Source organism: Polyodon spathula, chromosome 21, assembly GCF_017654505.1.
Source record: "Polyodon spathula isolate WHYD16114869_AA chromosome 21, ASM1765450v1, whole genome shotgun sequence".
In the NCBI taxonomy this organism is placed as follows: domain Eukaryota; kingdom Metazoa; phylum Chordata; class Actinopteri; order Acipenseriformes; family Polyodontidae; genus Polyodon; species Polyodon spathula.
In genome coordinates, this window is record NC_054554.1 from 22,625,234 (window position 1) to 22,641,457 (window position 16,224).

Below are 16,224 nucleotides of genomic sequence, written 5' to 3' on the forward strand. Positions count from 1 at the left end.
TGTTCAGTTCCTCTGAAGGGCCTACACCATACTGACAGGGTTACGACAGGTGTTCTCCTGTGTTTGCTATGTATTCAGTCAAGTGCCTGTTGGAATGCATAAGGAACCTACGCAGTCCACAGTGGGTTAACAAAGAGAGTAAGCTAAAGGGTGGTTTTCTCAATGCAGTAGAGCTGTGGGGGTAGGCTTGCTTGTATTTATGAGTGATTGTTCCCACCCCTCTGTCTCTGAGCATTTCTGAAGGGTCAGGTAACACAGAGCTGCTCCTGCCAAACACACGTTTCCTGTGGGAGCCTAACCATCACAAGATGAGGGGTTGCATTCTCTGAGGATGGAGAAGAAAGTTTGTTTGATCCAGACTGATTTTCGTCAATACCGTCCAACCATCAGCATCCAAACCAAGCCACTGGCGCATGTAAGATTAACCAGTACTTTGCTTTTTGTTTGCATCGCTTTATGATTCTGTCTTCTGTCTGACATGAAAAGGGACAGGAAGTACTTTCACAGTACATGCTTGTCTTCATTTAAAGTGCATAACAGATTACTTATTGTTTCCATTGAACACATGGGGACTATCAAGTGTTATTTCATTACACAGAGACACAAGCAATGCACACATAAACTTAAGATCAGTTTTGATGCTGATAATACATTTCAATATTTAAAAACAAAATCAAGAAATTGTGTACAAATATTGTACCTAACATAAGGTTTAGGTTTCCTAATCTTTAATTTTATTAAAAAGTTTGAAACTGTTAATAATACAATCCAGTTGTTATTACCACCCTGAGTTGCTTATTTATAGTTTTTAAACTTCAGTCAAGTATGTCTTATTTTGTGAGATTTCTGTGTTTTGTTAAAAAATTAATTTAGATCAAGCCTTTTTAAAGCCATTGCTGAAATAGTAATGGTCAAAAAGTCTTGGCCTTAGAGTCAGATAAGAAATGAGTCCTCATTTAATATCATTTGAGAAAATCATTCCTTAATTTGTTTCTATTATTGTAAAACAGTCTTAAAATAAGAACCATTTTGTAATTAAGAAAATAAAAATTGGGAGTGTAACAGGAATATAGGAGTGACAAGTCGAATAGAAAAGAAACTGGTAATCAACTAATCACACGTCATACGAAGCACAAACCGAAATTCCTTCAAATTTAAGATGCACATTTTTAACCATTTTTTGCTTCTCAAAAATATCCTGCATACAGTATACTGATGCATGTATTAAAATCACCAACAAAAGACATGACTACCCGAGTACACAAACAGCAACATGACTGACTACCGAGAAAAGATGAACAAATATGTAACTGTCTGAGTACACAAGCAACAACATGACTTACTGCCAAGAAAAGACTAACCAAAATGTCACTGCTCAATCTCGAATCATCCATGACATACAGGCAGTCATTTTCAAAGATGCGTCATTAGCTTCCTGAGGAATTCGAAGAGAAGCCTTTACAGTTTCAGCATTTCTAACAAACAATACCAGCTTGGACAGATCAGAAATACTGATCAGACCCCTGTACATGCCAAGCAATACCTCAGTTCACAAATTGGGAGAAAAACAGGTGTGAGTAATCACGACTGGAAATGAGAAGCAGCACATAACTGTAATGCTCTGTGTGATAGGAGACCGCCACAAACTGTCTCCATATGTGTAACTGAGGTTGTGACTTTGTAAAGGCATATTTATTTGATGTTTTATTTTTCCCCAAATTAAAGGTGGAAAATTTGGGCTGCGTCTTAAATTCTAGGCATCTTAAATTTGAAAGAATATGTCAAATGACATTTTAGAACAAATACATAAAAAAATGCTGTTTTAAAATATAGTGCACAGACTGCAGTGTTACAAAACTGTATGTATACAATAGGGCACCAAACATTATTTTATTTATTTTTAAAGAGGGGACTAATCAGCCTATGCAACTATTTTTACTTCAACTATTCGACTTTTTCCAAATTAGTAGTTGTTCTACCCCTACTGGAATACAATGGCAATAGTCATGAACGCATGTTAAAGCTCAGATATAGAAAATATGGTAAAGTCCAATAAACATCAACATTATTGTGCAGATTTACAAAACCATGACTGGCACTTTTCCATACATGCTGAGAGAAATGTGCTCATGATGTTGATGTAGTGTGACAGGCTGCTGGGACTTTATCTGGAGATCAATCGGCAACTGTGTGTGGCATGAGGGATTTCCAGTGGAGATAACAATCAAGGCTCCAAGATGCAAAATCATAGTATGCCTGTATGCTGTCTGGACCAGTGTTGCCTTTTCATGCTTTTCGAGAGATAGGAGATTGAATTGCATATGTCTGTGTTTGACTATATGCACTAGTCTAAGGTAGTATTACCATACTGCATTCCACAAGCATTTACCTTGAAATAAATGTATTTAGTAGGAATACATACTTTAAAATGAGACCAGTTTAGTCATGCATTTCTGAATTTGTGCATTTTAAATATATTAGAGGGGACCAAAACATATTATTATTGTGAATAAAAATCACTGTTATGGTGTATACATAATCTAATTTGATTTTTGCTGCAGCATACTAGTAATGCTGTTTTTATATTTTCAAACATACAGTAAGTATACTCTCTGGAACAGACTTAGAAAATGTATAGTTGTGAAAACCCGGAACAATGGAGTTGTGGGTTTCAATGTGGCTCTTAAAAAAACCACAACACAAATAATGGAACATATCTGTCAGTCTCTGCTTGAGAGTGGCATGGAATGGCAGGGGCTGTTCAGGTCAGGACAGTACGCTGAGCTCACATAGTTATAGGGGCTGGTGTCAAAAGAGGTCTGTTATCAGCTTCAAAAATGATTCAGACCAGAATGCTTTTTCTACTTCAAATCTCAAAATTGAAAAAAAAAAAATGGATTTAGTCCCAATCCAGTAAAAATCTGTTCCAGATAGAAAAGTTACTTTTTTTAGGGTCCCTAGGCAAGACAAGATCTATAGGTCAGTGGGTGAAAGCAAAGATTATCACATAGCATATTGTATACTACCCCCTTAGAGGCTTAAAACAGAGGTTCAGCAGCTGCAGCTATGGGATTATTAGTTATTAAGGGTAACAGTAGGAGTTGATCAAAGCAGGCATTTCAAGCTCCGTGTCTCCTAGACTGAACATATCTCTTTCAGTGTAATTACCTCCTGGAATATATAAGGCAAACACTTCCATTCACATGCAGGATACTTGGCAGTGCATTTTCTATCCAGCTGGTTTTCCTAGATTCAGAAAGATGAATTAGATGTAGAGCAGGCTTAGTTGTCTTTATAGTCCATATTCACAAAGATTTAAATCATGAGGTTTTTAATGTTTGTTTTTCAATGTTCTGTTTTATTAATAATGTTTGCTATTCATGAAAGTCTCCACTGTCTTGTTAAAGAGGACAACAGCAGTGTAGAACAGTTTCATGAATAGCAAACTATATTTTGCTCCTATAAACAGACTTACATAACCCATGAGCTTTGTAAATAGATCCCACTTGTTCCTAAGTTGCATAATACAAAACCAGTCAGCAAAACTGATCAGCATTGATTCAACCCACAATGCATTTGTTCTAGATCTTTCAGAAATAACCTTAATTCATCTTATCATTCTTATATATATATATATATATATATATATATATATATATATATATATATATATATATATATATATATATATATATATTTTTTTTTTTTTCAGAAATGCTTAATGTAATGTAAAAAGGTTGTGAACTGCCATCTGTTCATCATATACAGTGTTATACTTAGAAACCATTAGATTGGATTTCTCTTTAGAGTAACTACTCCTTGCGTGTATGAATATCTGGTTATGGAATTTAGAATTTAGGGCATCTACAGTCTAGATACAATACACTGCATGCTCTGTAGAAGTCGGTACATTAAGTAACTGAGCTGTTCAGAGCGGAATATAAAAACACTTAACGCTGTGATCAGTTTAACTCCTCCTGAGGAGCTCAGAGCAATACAGGGCTGTTTTTTTGAGTGAGGATGTGATTACTGAGATTTCTCACTCTCCGCTCAGCCTAGGACGAAGTGTAGAAGACATTTTGTTACACAGCGTGGTGAGTGTATGGAATAGGTTACCAAGCCACGTTGTTGATACTGAATCACTGGGATCCTTTAAGACCCTACTTTACAAATGTTTGGGATGAATCAGCTATTAGGAACCGTACACTCATTGATGGGTTTCTTTGTAAATTATGTTCACCTGAAGTGTACACCAAAACTAAGCCAGAAGATTATGTGTGTGATGAAGATGTAGTTTTTTTTTTCTTTTTAAAGAGCTGGAACTACCCACACAATATGAATTCGATTTGAATTGGGGTCGGTTTGTCCTGCCAGTGAGGTGCTAAGCAGCACACATTCACTCTGCCGTGCTTGAATGCCAGTCAGACAGGTGTCCAATATACTGCCTGACACTTATTTATTTCGGTATTACCATTAGTAAGATGTCTATGTTTATTTTATGATTATTGTGGGATCCATTTTGTGCCAGTTAGTATATGAAGACCAGCAGGTTGACATTATATTTCAATATTTCCTTTTACTTTGCAGCACAGGCAGAAACAAGTTATGATTTAATGTAATGCTGTTTGGTGTGTGTCTGTCTGCTGTGTACATATCTGGTATTTATATTATTTATATTAAATGTATTATTTTGCCCCGAATGTGCATTTTGTTTACAGTGAGTGGCGTATGAACACTGGAAAGCCACCTCCATGCCATCGTTGTATAAACTAGTTCTATTTTGTGGTTTGCTTTTGCAGAATCTGCTAATGATAGAATGATCGCTGCTGGAAAAGTTAGTAAACATGACAAAAAATAATCTATGCAGAAACAACTGAGAGAGTAAAATGCATTTTTTAAAATAATTATAGAAATGATTTTGTGTAGAATAGATACATTTTGATAGATTTACAATAACATGCGATGGTGTAAAATGTACACTTAAAGGTATATTATCGTGAATAATACAGTAGGTCTTCCCTCTTATATAATAGTTGACAATTAAGATGAAACATCACTTTCTATTTAAATGGATTAAGACGGCCATTCAAAATCCCCATATTCCAACTTATCAACCTGGGTGTTCCTCTATCTAAGATTTAAGTAGATGTAGCTTAATGGAGAAATATTTAGCAAGAGATTGCCTTTCCTTTTTAAATTTTTCTATAGAACGTCTTTAAGTACTCAAGTTTATGCTAAGAACTTCTGACAGGTTAATGACTGTCATTTGCCAGTGACATGCACAGATGCCTTAAATATCATTGGACATGTTATGACAGGTTCTTTCTAAATTGTTTTCTTTCTTTTCATACAAAGATATGGAAAATGACTTCACATCTGTTTTTGCGAAGAAAGCACAACAAATAGCGTATTTTGTATTGATGATCTGCCAGCATTACTTGTACAATCATGTTACAAAACAGATTCAAGATATACCAGTGATGTCTGTGGAAAAACCATGATGGCATTGGACAGCATGGATTTAGTTATTGTTGGAATTTATTGCACATCCTGTGATCTCCAGGTGGTAAATTATAAATCTTGTATAAAAGCCAAACAATTGTCATTAAGGATTTGTCAGAATTCATGTACAGATGCCATTCCGTGCATAAAACAAGCAGCAAAGTTAAAGAAGCAACAACTTGTATTGTTTACCAGTAGTTCATGAGTACAGTCTTAGTTGTGTGTTATGCTATTTAAACAAGAACATACAATATAATACATATCCTGTGAATGATATACCTTTACACATTTTCTTTGGAAGAAAACTAATTCAACTGCAATACACATTTTCAAAGAAAGAGCATAGTTGATATAGTATGTATAGTCATCTTTATCTTCATTTTTATTTGTATTAGTTTTCATATGCAGTATTTAGGGACAGAGGTTTACAATGCATCAAAATACTACGGGTGACGGAACATTAAAAAAATTAATAAATCTATGCAAGATCCTCATACAAAACATGACATTTTTTATTTAATGTTTAATAAAATCAAAGTTTACACCTTTACAGACACTGTGATATATTATTTTACAACGCTGCCATAATAAACAAACGAAAAATGACAAGGTAGCAAACCTCTCTTTCAATTCATGTTTAACTTCTTAACACAGATCCATGCAAATTCAAGCAAACTCTTTGGAATCACCCTGCAGGCAAAACTATGTAACTTTACTGACTAAGTAGGTTCATTTTAATAGCTTTTTTAATTTATTATTTCACATTCTTTTTAGGATATTTGCATTTATTCAGAGTTCTTCCAAAACTGTATTGAGTCATTCATGGAAAACAAAAAAAAAGAAACTATTGAAATAACATTTGAGACTTGCAGTGTGGGATACGTGGAAGATTAAACATTTCCCAGGACATTTTTATACAGTTATATTTCCAGTTGAAAAAATATAGGAGAAATTTGGGGGAATATCTATTTCTTAAAAACGCGGCACTGTATTGTAATCTAATAAGCAAAGAGTAGCTACAGTATTCATACTGTGTCAAAGCCCTATGATGTGAGTGATATTAACACAGGGCATTCCAGCAGTTCTTAGTCGTTTTCCTTGTTTGCATGGCTTACTTCATTGCAATTCATTTCACTGCTGCCATAAACCATGGCATTTAGAGACATTCCTTAAACAACAACTGATTGATGTTACCCAGAAACTAGCAGCACTAGACAATAAAAAGCATTACCATACCTCACCGTTCATCAGACACGCTCCTGGATTTCCTTGGAGGAACAGAGGTTTGCCTAGCCTGTTTTGTCTAATATGATATGAAAGTATCATTAAAAAGGTATTTCAGTACTTGAACTAACCATCTACTGACTTGAACTCCAAAAGTGCTTTAATTTAAAATACCAGAAGTTACTACTTATTTTGTGCTAAAAAGCTAAAGCCTAAATAAGTACAGATTTTTATGGTCTACAAAAAGCCTGAACATTTCTTAAATTAAATGACATAGAGAAAGAGAATACTGAAGGTAAACACAAAGCTTGATGTGCATAGAGCCTCCAGGACAAAACTGTTCTGCTTTAAATATGTGACAGACAGATCAGAGATGACTTCAGGACTAAAAATATACAGACGACCTTGACCGCACAGCTGTTTGTCCCCAGGTCTCCTGCTCATAATTGGACTTTGATTAACTCTTTTAACAGAGCATCAGTTTAATGAAAGCTCTACTAAAAGCCACATGCAGTACAGTACTTCAGATGCATCGCTGAGGTTTGCTATTAAACTGAGATAGATGGCTTTGAATTGAAAAAATGTATAAAAAGGTATATATACCTAGCTTTTTCTTTGGAAATGTGTTTGTATATTATACAATCTAGATGCTGAATTTGCTAGTTCTTTACAATTTTTAAATTATTTTATTATCTAAATGCTATATGTATAATGAAACACAAAGTTCCATTATAGATCTGATTTCAATCGGTTTCTGTGCTTAAAACTCATGTCACATTTTGAAACATTTCAGGTCATAAATTTAGGGAACATGAGAAAACAGGATGTGATTCAAAAGCATTTATTGATTGTGTTAAAATTACATTTATTTTTGAGAGAGAGAGAGAGAGAGAGAGAGAGAGAGAGAGAGAGAGAGAGAGAGAGAGAGAGAGAGAGAATTCAAACGGCCAATAAAAGTAATACATTTCAAAGGTGAATTCAAGTGGGAGTTGGAGGATGGTTTACCCAGAGTGATGTCATTGAGTGCAGATTAGTAAATATAAAATATTATCACGTGACAAAAATATGCAAAATGTGCACCAGCTAAATGAATGTGGAATGAAAATAATACAATAAGACATAATAAACAATGAAAGACAACAATGAAACATGATATAGTTTTTGTAGTGAAATATATAAAAGTAGCATTCAATGAAAGTACTGACGTCAGTATGATTGCTGTAGCAAGCTTTGGCTGAGAAGTTATGTTTTCGTGATGTCAGCAAGTAATAAAAAACAGTTGTAGCAGAGCTGGTTAACAACCTTGAGTCTTTTTATAGTCATAGAAACAATGGCACGTCCCCTGTTTTCGTCTTCATTAACACAAGATATTAAACATGGTATTGTTTCAGATGGATGGAACCATTGCTGGAAACTATTTGGGCAACATTGGAAAAAGTAGCAGTGAGGCCTGTATGTGCTGCGAGTACAACTGTGCAGGCGATGTCAGCAATGCCGATATGGAGAACAGTAAAAACTCAGAATGGTGCGGTTGATGACATAGATTGGGTTTATCTGTGATATATTGTGGAATACAGCAGGCAAAACAAACACTCAGATTGCCTCAAACATTCTCAGCAAGCTATACTTACTATTTTCTTTATGATTTGACCTTAAAAAATCATGGTAAAGACATGTGTACATATAGCCACGGAATGCAATTAATATGGTTGGTTTAACTGAAAAAACACAGATCAGTTTGACTTCTTGCCCAGCTGATTTTGGCCTATTATGATATTTATTTGTTCAGATGATATGTTTTCATTGACAGTTGTCTGTCCCCATTGTTGTAGTAGATTCAATTTCCACCATTTGTGCTTTTACAGTGTTGCTAGGAAACCAAGCCTGGCACACAATCTGTAAATGTGGCTAACAGTTAGAAAATCCCATAACAAATTAATGCTTTCTTGTTGTAACCAAAAGTTCAAAAAAAGACATCAGGTTGTATCTGATGAACTTGACCAAGGTGGAATATCTTCTGTTCGTCAGACCCCAGAGTACCATTGAGTTTATCTTAAATGTATTGGCGTTGCAAGTTTTAGGATTGCTGCTATTCTTTGAAAGAATGCTCCCTACAGAGCCATCAAAAACACTTTCAGTAGCACATACTATACTAGCCACTTACTTTAAATCCTCTATGATGTCTTCTTGCCTGTTATTGACCAAACAGCTGCTTTCCCTACAGACCAATATACATTGCGGCCAGTGACAAGACTGAACTCAAAAACTGTCGTGGTGAAATGACCTAGGAAGACATTCCTTTAGACCCTCAATACTTGCTATGAATCACTACAGAAACCTACATTTATGCATTCAAAATATGTTTTTTTAACATTTGTTGCTATGACGCTGCTAAAAGCGTAGATGGCTATTAATCACAGAAATGCACTTGAATGTTCTACTCTACACATGCTGGTTTTCAAAGTGATTATGAATGATTTTGCATGTAGCTATATGTGTTATGAAGTCTTTCTGTTGGTGTCATGAATGCACCAGGGTGTTCAAATCAAATAAAGCAAATGTCTTGCATCAATACTAGTTACAGCTGCAAAGTATGTCACTCATTATGAGAAGCTCTTTCCTACCATCAGCCAACTTGCTTCTTTCCCTCCTAATTTACCCTGAAGACATTGCTAAGGTGAAACGACCTAGGAAGTACAAGGGCATGACAGTTCTTATCCACTGTGCAAAATATTTGAATATAGAAGCTTGCTTTGAAACTGTAGTGTTCCCTGTTACACCATGGCCCAGTTTCTACTAAAAAGACAGATCAAGCTTTTCGGTGTTGAAGACAAGTCTTTCACTGTGAACACTGTAAAGTATCCCATTCATAGCAGTCTACACTGTTGGTTTGTAACTTACCAGGTCCTCAAACAGTACATCCCCACACAAAGAATGACTCTGTAATAACATTTAACATTGCAATCTAGCCCCATTCATTTGCATTTTTACACACACAGAACCGTGTGTAAATATATTACAGTATTCTACTGTGTGTTGTCTGTTGCCTCCTCCAAAGTTATCGACAGTTGCTGTCAGCTAGCTTCAACAATTCATAGAAAGAATGAAAAAAAATCTTCAGCATCTTGCCAAAGTTTGTTTTAAGATTTATTTTTTCTTGAGGCAATAGATTACGGAAAAAAAAAAAAAAAAAAGTTTTCCCAGATTTTGTGGTTTGTGGCAAACTTCTTTTTTTCCTTTCCAGTGCTTTGCATTCTCTTGTTCAGAAATACCACACATAATCAGTTTAAATGAATGGATGCTTAATTGGGACATGTTTGAACAAAGTAACAGGAAGTAATGCAAAGCAAATAAAGAGTAGCATACCTATGGCATGGATTCATCAAAATGGCCTTAAAACTGGGTTGCTTATTACCATCAGTACAACTATTACTTATTCTCTTAGCATAATCCTGAGCACCTTGCTCTTTGCATGGTTTATTTATATTGAGGGCATGCCAATTTGCATGGTTTGAGCTGAACCAGAGTGTGTTTACTGTTCAAAGACTGAGGCACAGCATTGCTAGATGTAGTAAGATTGTAGAATGATTAGACTGTTTCACCCTGGATACTGCCCTCAGTTGAGGTGTGACCTCCAGCGTTGGTCAGCGGTCAACCATGGCCGGGTGATGGAAGACTCCTAGAAGGGAAATGCAAAGGATGTGGAGGAGAAAGGCTTTCAATACATTTAGTGAAAGATGAAAAGAGCTTGGTCTATATAGAATTGGTTGGCCAATAAGGTTAGCGTAGTGAGCTAAACCTCCCATCTACAGCAATCCTCTGATTTTAAGTTTCTTTCCTTAATAGTACCATTTTTAAAGCAGAAGACCTATATTGCTATTTCCCTATGTGCTTTTGTGGAGATGTATGTCTTCCTGTCTTAAAATACATCTGTCACTCAGTCACATTTATAATGGTACACTGTAGGTATAGATAATATTGTTTTAAAACTGACTGATGTACTTGCTTTATATTAATACGTAACCCTACTTTTAATTTCATTTAATGTAATTATAGATATTAATGTAAATGTTATACTGTTGTAATTATTAGGCTTGGCATTAAACAAGTAGAAACATGTTGAGCTTTGGCAGGTTGATGTAGGTTAAAAATTTACTAAGCAGTCTAGTAGTAACTATGCCAAGCTTGTGCCAGTTGTCTTCAATTTACATATGATTGACTGAAATTGAAAATCAAAATGCAAGTCAGAAACCGGAAGCCCTCAGGTCTGTTTGTTGTATTTATGTGCAGCTTATTGAAATATTTACATTTCATTCCAGGCTTTGTCTCTGGCTCTTTCTTCAAAATGACATAATAAAGTATGGTACATTCCATTCAAATAGGCTTTCTTATCATCTTTGTACCTTGCCATTAAACAAAAAACAAAATAAGTTATTTCTGATCCAAGTTAAAGGATATCATGCCTTAAAATGAAGTCACAGGGTGGACAAAACATATTCAAACACCTTTGGGTTTAGATTTTTGGCAAACGTGGGCAGTAAAGGCAGCTCTGGTTCAACGTGACAAGAATGTAAATTGTTCTGGAGTGACACGTGACCATTCCTCGTTGCTTCTGGGTCCTTCAGGAAAATCACATGGGAGACTCGTCCCAGTAATGGCCTGTCAATTTAGCACCAGTTATCAGCCCATGTGATTGAAAGTGACTTGCAACAGGGGGCTGCAACTTTACAGTTAATGGCTTAGGGGTTAATAATAATCTTTATTTCTATATAGCACCTTTTATAATGGACCACCATCACAAAGCGCTTTACAAGATACAAGACAAATGTGTGCGAACTATGCATCAGCTGCAGAATCACTTGCAACAATGTCCTGAAAGATGGAGCACAAGGAGGTTAAGTGACTTGCTTAGGGCGACACAGTGAGTCAGTGGATGAGCTGGGATTTGAACCACGGACCTCCTGGTTCCAAGCCTGTTTCTTTAACGACTGGACCACACAGCCTCCTATTTGGTTCACATCAACTTGTATTATTGGACATTAATTCAAATGATAATTTCAGTGATTAATTAATAGCAAATGGACAGTGCTGTGCTTGAGAAAGATGCATCTGTCTCTTACATTTCCTGACATGCCATTGCTAATCATGTTTGTAAATTAATAATGTGACCGATCCAACTTGCACTGTGGTGAATTATGTAACTAGTGGTTGATTTTGAAGTTTGGTGTTTATATAAGTCACTTCCAATGTAGTGTTTTAAGCTTCACGATTTATTATGTACTATGGTGAATACTTTCCTTACTATCCTGGGATATAAATTACACAATGTTTTCATTTAATTTTTAGATCCCTTTAAATACCAGAACCTTGCCATCCTGTACATACTCATTCCACATTATATAAGCAAACTGGTTTAAATGCTAATCTTACAATATCCCTAAAACGGTGGCTACTTTACAAGTGATTAGGATAATATTAGTGAAGTAAAACAGGGAAAACTTTTTAAGAGTCTCTGTCCTCCCTTCAAATTCCCTCCACCACTACACATATAAACACCGTTGTATGAAAGTAAGGCTAAACAGTCAGTAGTTTATATACAATTTTGAAATATGTTTCAACTGAAAACACTCCTCAAACAGCCCTGAAAATGGATATTTATCCTATAAACACAAGCACCAGAGACTAATGCCCTCTGTTTAACATCATCTAAATATATACTTTCGTCCTTTAACAATATGTTAATATACAGTAAGGTTTAAGGACAGTAGTAATTCGTTCCACTGTTTAGATCCCCATTTATTAGAACTACACCTAAGTAATTTACTGTACATGGATTACAGGAATCCATTATGGCTGTTTTTGAACAATAGAACTTTCAGACAATACTAAAAAGAACCAGTCAATTCACTTTTCAGATGGCATCAAAAATAAAAGCCCTTATGTATACAGATCTTTGTTGCTTACAAAAAGATGACAGACAATTAAAAACATAAACAATAATAATAATACACATTGAATAATATGACTACATAAACACAGGAGTGCTAGATATATTGTAATGAAACAGTTTTTCAGTGGCCCATAACTCCATATAGGAATGAAAGCTACAGTCCTCCTTAAGTTCTGGTCAGAGTGTGACCTACATTGGCACAGTCTGCTATCACCTGCAGCAGCAGCAAGAGGTTATTGATATTATTTATCTACAGCAGCTGCTCTACTGCAGCTCAGGGAAGCAACATAAAAATGTAAACAAAGACAAACAAATGTGGTTTAATGTAAACAGTTTAATACTAAGAATATATTACAAGAAACACCTAGGGTAAAATTCTGGCTGACCAAACCTATAATCTTGTTAAATGTTGGTTAATTGCTGTTTCATCCCTGTTTCTCTAATATGTGCTAAACACGCACTGGGTTAACACATTTTATACCACAGAACATTCCCCACACTGTATAAATCAGCTAATAACAAATATAAAGTGGCAATGGCCATTTTAAACCTGGTTCAAATTTAAAATAAAAACCAGAGGAAGAAAATTAGTTCCATTTGAAACGTTTTTGGTGTTGGCTTTGCTTCAACATTGTGCAGCAGGAGATCTTTTTTATATACATTTATCATATGGAAAGAATTTAAAACATTTTAAATAACCATGAATATTCATAAGAACCCATTTGGATTAAGTTAGACTATAAAATTGTGTCACACAACAATTGGGTAAAGAGAACTTTACTATTAAAGACTGAATAAACTTTACATCTCCCCCATTATTTGCCCTTTTTACCCAGGAACCCTGCTGGCCTTTCTATGCATATCCACTATTCAAATATTGAATGACCTGGAAGACTATAGTTTTGTACAGGATGGAATGTGTTATAAAGCTCAACAAGTTGCCCCTGTTGACATAGTGACAAGCACTAGTTTCAAAGGAAAAATGAAGCTTGTGTCCTAACAGGTTCAACTACCTTTGAGGAATGACAAAACTGGCAAAGTAATAAATTAGATTGACCACAAGCAAACTATGAATCAAGTAGTAAACAGACACCAAGAAATTTGGCACATTGTAAAATACTGCTACACTCTTACTTATTCATTGACCAGGAGATGAACATGAAGATTTCATGAAGCCTTTAAAGACAGCAACTTTTATTAGTCTTTTATCTCATGAAGGGGAACCATTGCATTGGTTTACAAAAATGTACAAAGAAAATTCATGAAGACCTAATGGACTATACACTTATTTTAAAACCATTTGCCATTGTTTAGTCTCTGCAGGTAACAAACTTTCTCAACCAAATCAATTCCAAGCAGTCCTTATAAGAGACACCGTCTACTTTTCCTGCATTCTTTAGACAAAGACAGCTGCTTGTGTGGTAAAAATTAACATGGTTGTGTTCATATTAATATTAGTAAATATATATTTTTACATTTCTTGCAGCACGATGATAGCAAACTTTCTGATCATCCGAGAAGGTGGAAATAATCAGAAAATGTCTTTATCTATAGTTAATGCAGTAAAATAACACTTCAGCAAACATAATGGTCTTGACAAGTATATATATATATATATATATATATATATATATATATATATATATATATATCTGAATCACAACAAGGACTAAACATTTGTAGAAATGTAAAGACATTTCATAGGTTGTATCGAACGCTATGAAAGTTCTACTGTTCGTTGAAATGTGTATTATTTTAAAAAAAGTAATAATAATGAATCAGTCAGGCCCGTAACTGGGGAAACCAAACAGAACTGAAGACGAATGAAATTCATTTTTACGCTGCCCAGGTTAAACCGCTGCCACACCGTCTGGAAGCTGAGATGAGAGAAAAAGAAGAACTTCAGAAAGCCATTGAGAAAACCGGGCAGCTGGTGTCCAGAGTCCAGGAACTCGAGGAGAAGAATGCGGGACTGCTTAAAGAAAGGAATGAGGTTTTCATTCGATTACAAGCGGTATATATATATATATATATATATATATATATATATAGATATATATATATAATATATATATATATATATATATACTTTCATATAGATGATATAGAATTGTTGCCAAAACCTTTTACACTCTTTTAAGATCACTTTAACGTAAATAGAAATTTTGAAAATAGTCTTTTCATGCATTCACTATTAAGTTGGCAACATAAGTATTAAAACACAGATATAGCAAAAGTCTTTTTGCTGTAGTATATTTCAGTACTTTTGGGAAACTTAAATGTAAACGTTCTATTCATATGCTTTTATTTCCTAAAGTGGGTTGGAAATCAGGTATGTGACTTTTATTTTTTTCCAGGGCATTTTAATGTGGTGACAGTAAGAGTGGCATTAACAGGAATGACGTTATTTTGAATGCTTGTCAATGTTTGTTCAGACAAATTTCTAGGGGCCAGAAATCATCTTAACAGTGGCTGGCCCTAAACTCATACACCTGCACTATAGCCTTCTATAATAGTTTCTTGAGGTATTTGTAATATATATATATATATATATATATATATATATATATATATATATATATATATATATATATATATATATAGGCTGGTATTAAGTAGTTATTTTAGAAAACATGGTAATTAGAAAACGATTGAGTGCGAACAGCCAATCAGCTTCCAGATCTAGCGGGCTTCTATTTTGCATAGATGCCCGCTGGAACGTTGAAGTGCTTAACTGTGAATTAAATTTTAAATCAATCTGCGCATAAAGACATTCTAATCTACATATAATCTGACAAAAAAAAAAAAAAAAAATGATTTAAACATACTTTCTGATTCTGGTCTTGAGACAAACTAAATCATGTGTCTGTGACAGGTCACGGTAATCGAAAGACTCAATTCGCGGCTACTGGATGGCAAATCAATAGGAAATACACAATTGGTCCACAATCCTGTCATCAGCTGGATCCAAACAACACCCTCCCTCAAAACCAGCCAGTCAAACTGCCAACCCTGTTTCAGTTCTTTCTGCACCAGCCAATCCACTCCCTGCCTGCTTGAATGATGCCCCGCCTCCAACAACAAGTTTTGAGTCCAACTACATGGACTATTACAATAAGAAAGAGTAAGACCCCAATAAATACAATATGTTATCCAAATAATAATAATAATAATAATAATAATAATAATAATAATAATAATAAAATGTGCACTATGTGTAAGTGATACAATGTAAAATGTGTGTCATTTTCCATTCTAATTATGTTAAGGACTTATTTTCCTCAGGTTACCCAATGAAATATCAAAAATAGAAATATCAGAAGTTCAAGGTAAATATAGTTTTTAAAGTATTTAGAGCTTAAATAGTGATGGTAAATTTTGTGATAAAGGAAATTTTGATCAGCTGTTGGTAAGATAAAAACACTTGCAACAGTAGATCATATAAATTACATTACAGTCATTACACAGATTGTAAATTACATTATAGTCATTATAGCTCAGGAAACAAAAAAAATACATTACATGGAACTCTGTATTCAGAAAGAAGA

General features: G+C 34.7%; 1 protein-coding gene across 1 annotated transcript; it reads left to right on the forward strand.

Annotated features, from left to right (window-relative positions):
• The first annotated feature begins 291 nt into the window (after positions 1-291).
• Positions 292-15,973, forward strand: LOC121296243 (putative uncharacterized protein MYH16). Its single transcript, XM_041221586.1, has 3 exons — positions 292-415; positions 14,526-14,690; positions 15,962-15,973. The coding sequence occupies exons 1-3, from the start codon at positions 332-334 to the stop codon at positions 15,971-15,973; spliced, it is 261 nt and encodes an 86-aa protein (XP_041077520.1). The 5' UTR covers positions 292-331.
• Positions 15,974-16,224: the final 251 nt, after the last annotated feature.

Excerpts from the sequence above, each read along its gene's own strand:
- LOC121296243 (XM_041221586.1), top strand. The coding sequence starts at position 332 with ATGGAGAAGAAAGTTTGTTTGATCCAGACTGATTTTCGTCAATACCGT. Across the intron at positions 416-14,525 it reads AAACCAAGCCACTGGCGCAT|GTTAAACCGCTGCCACACCG; the intron begins GTAAGATTAACC and ends TACGCTGCCCAG.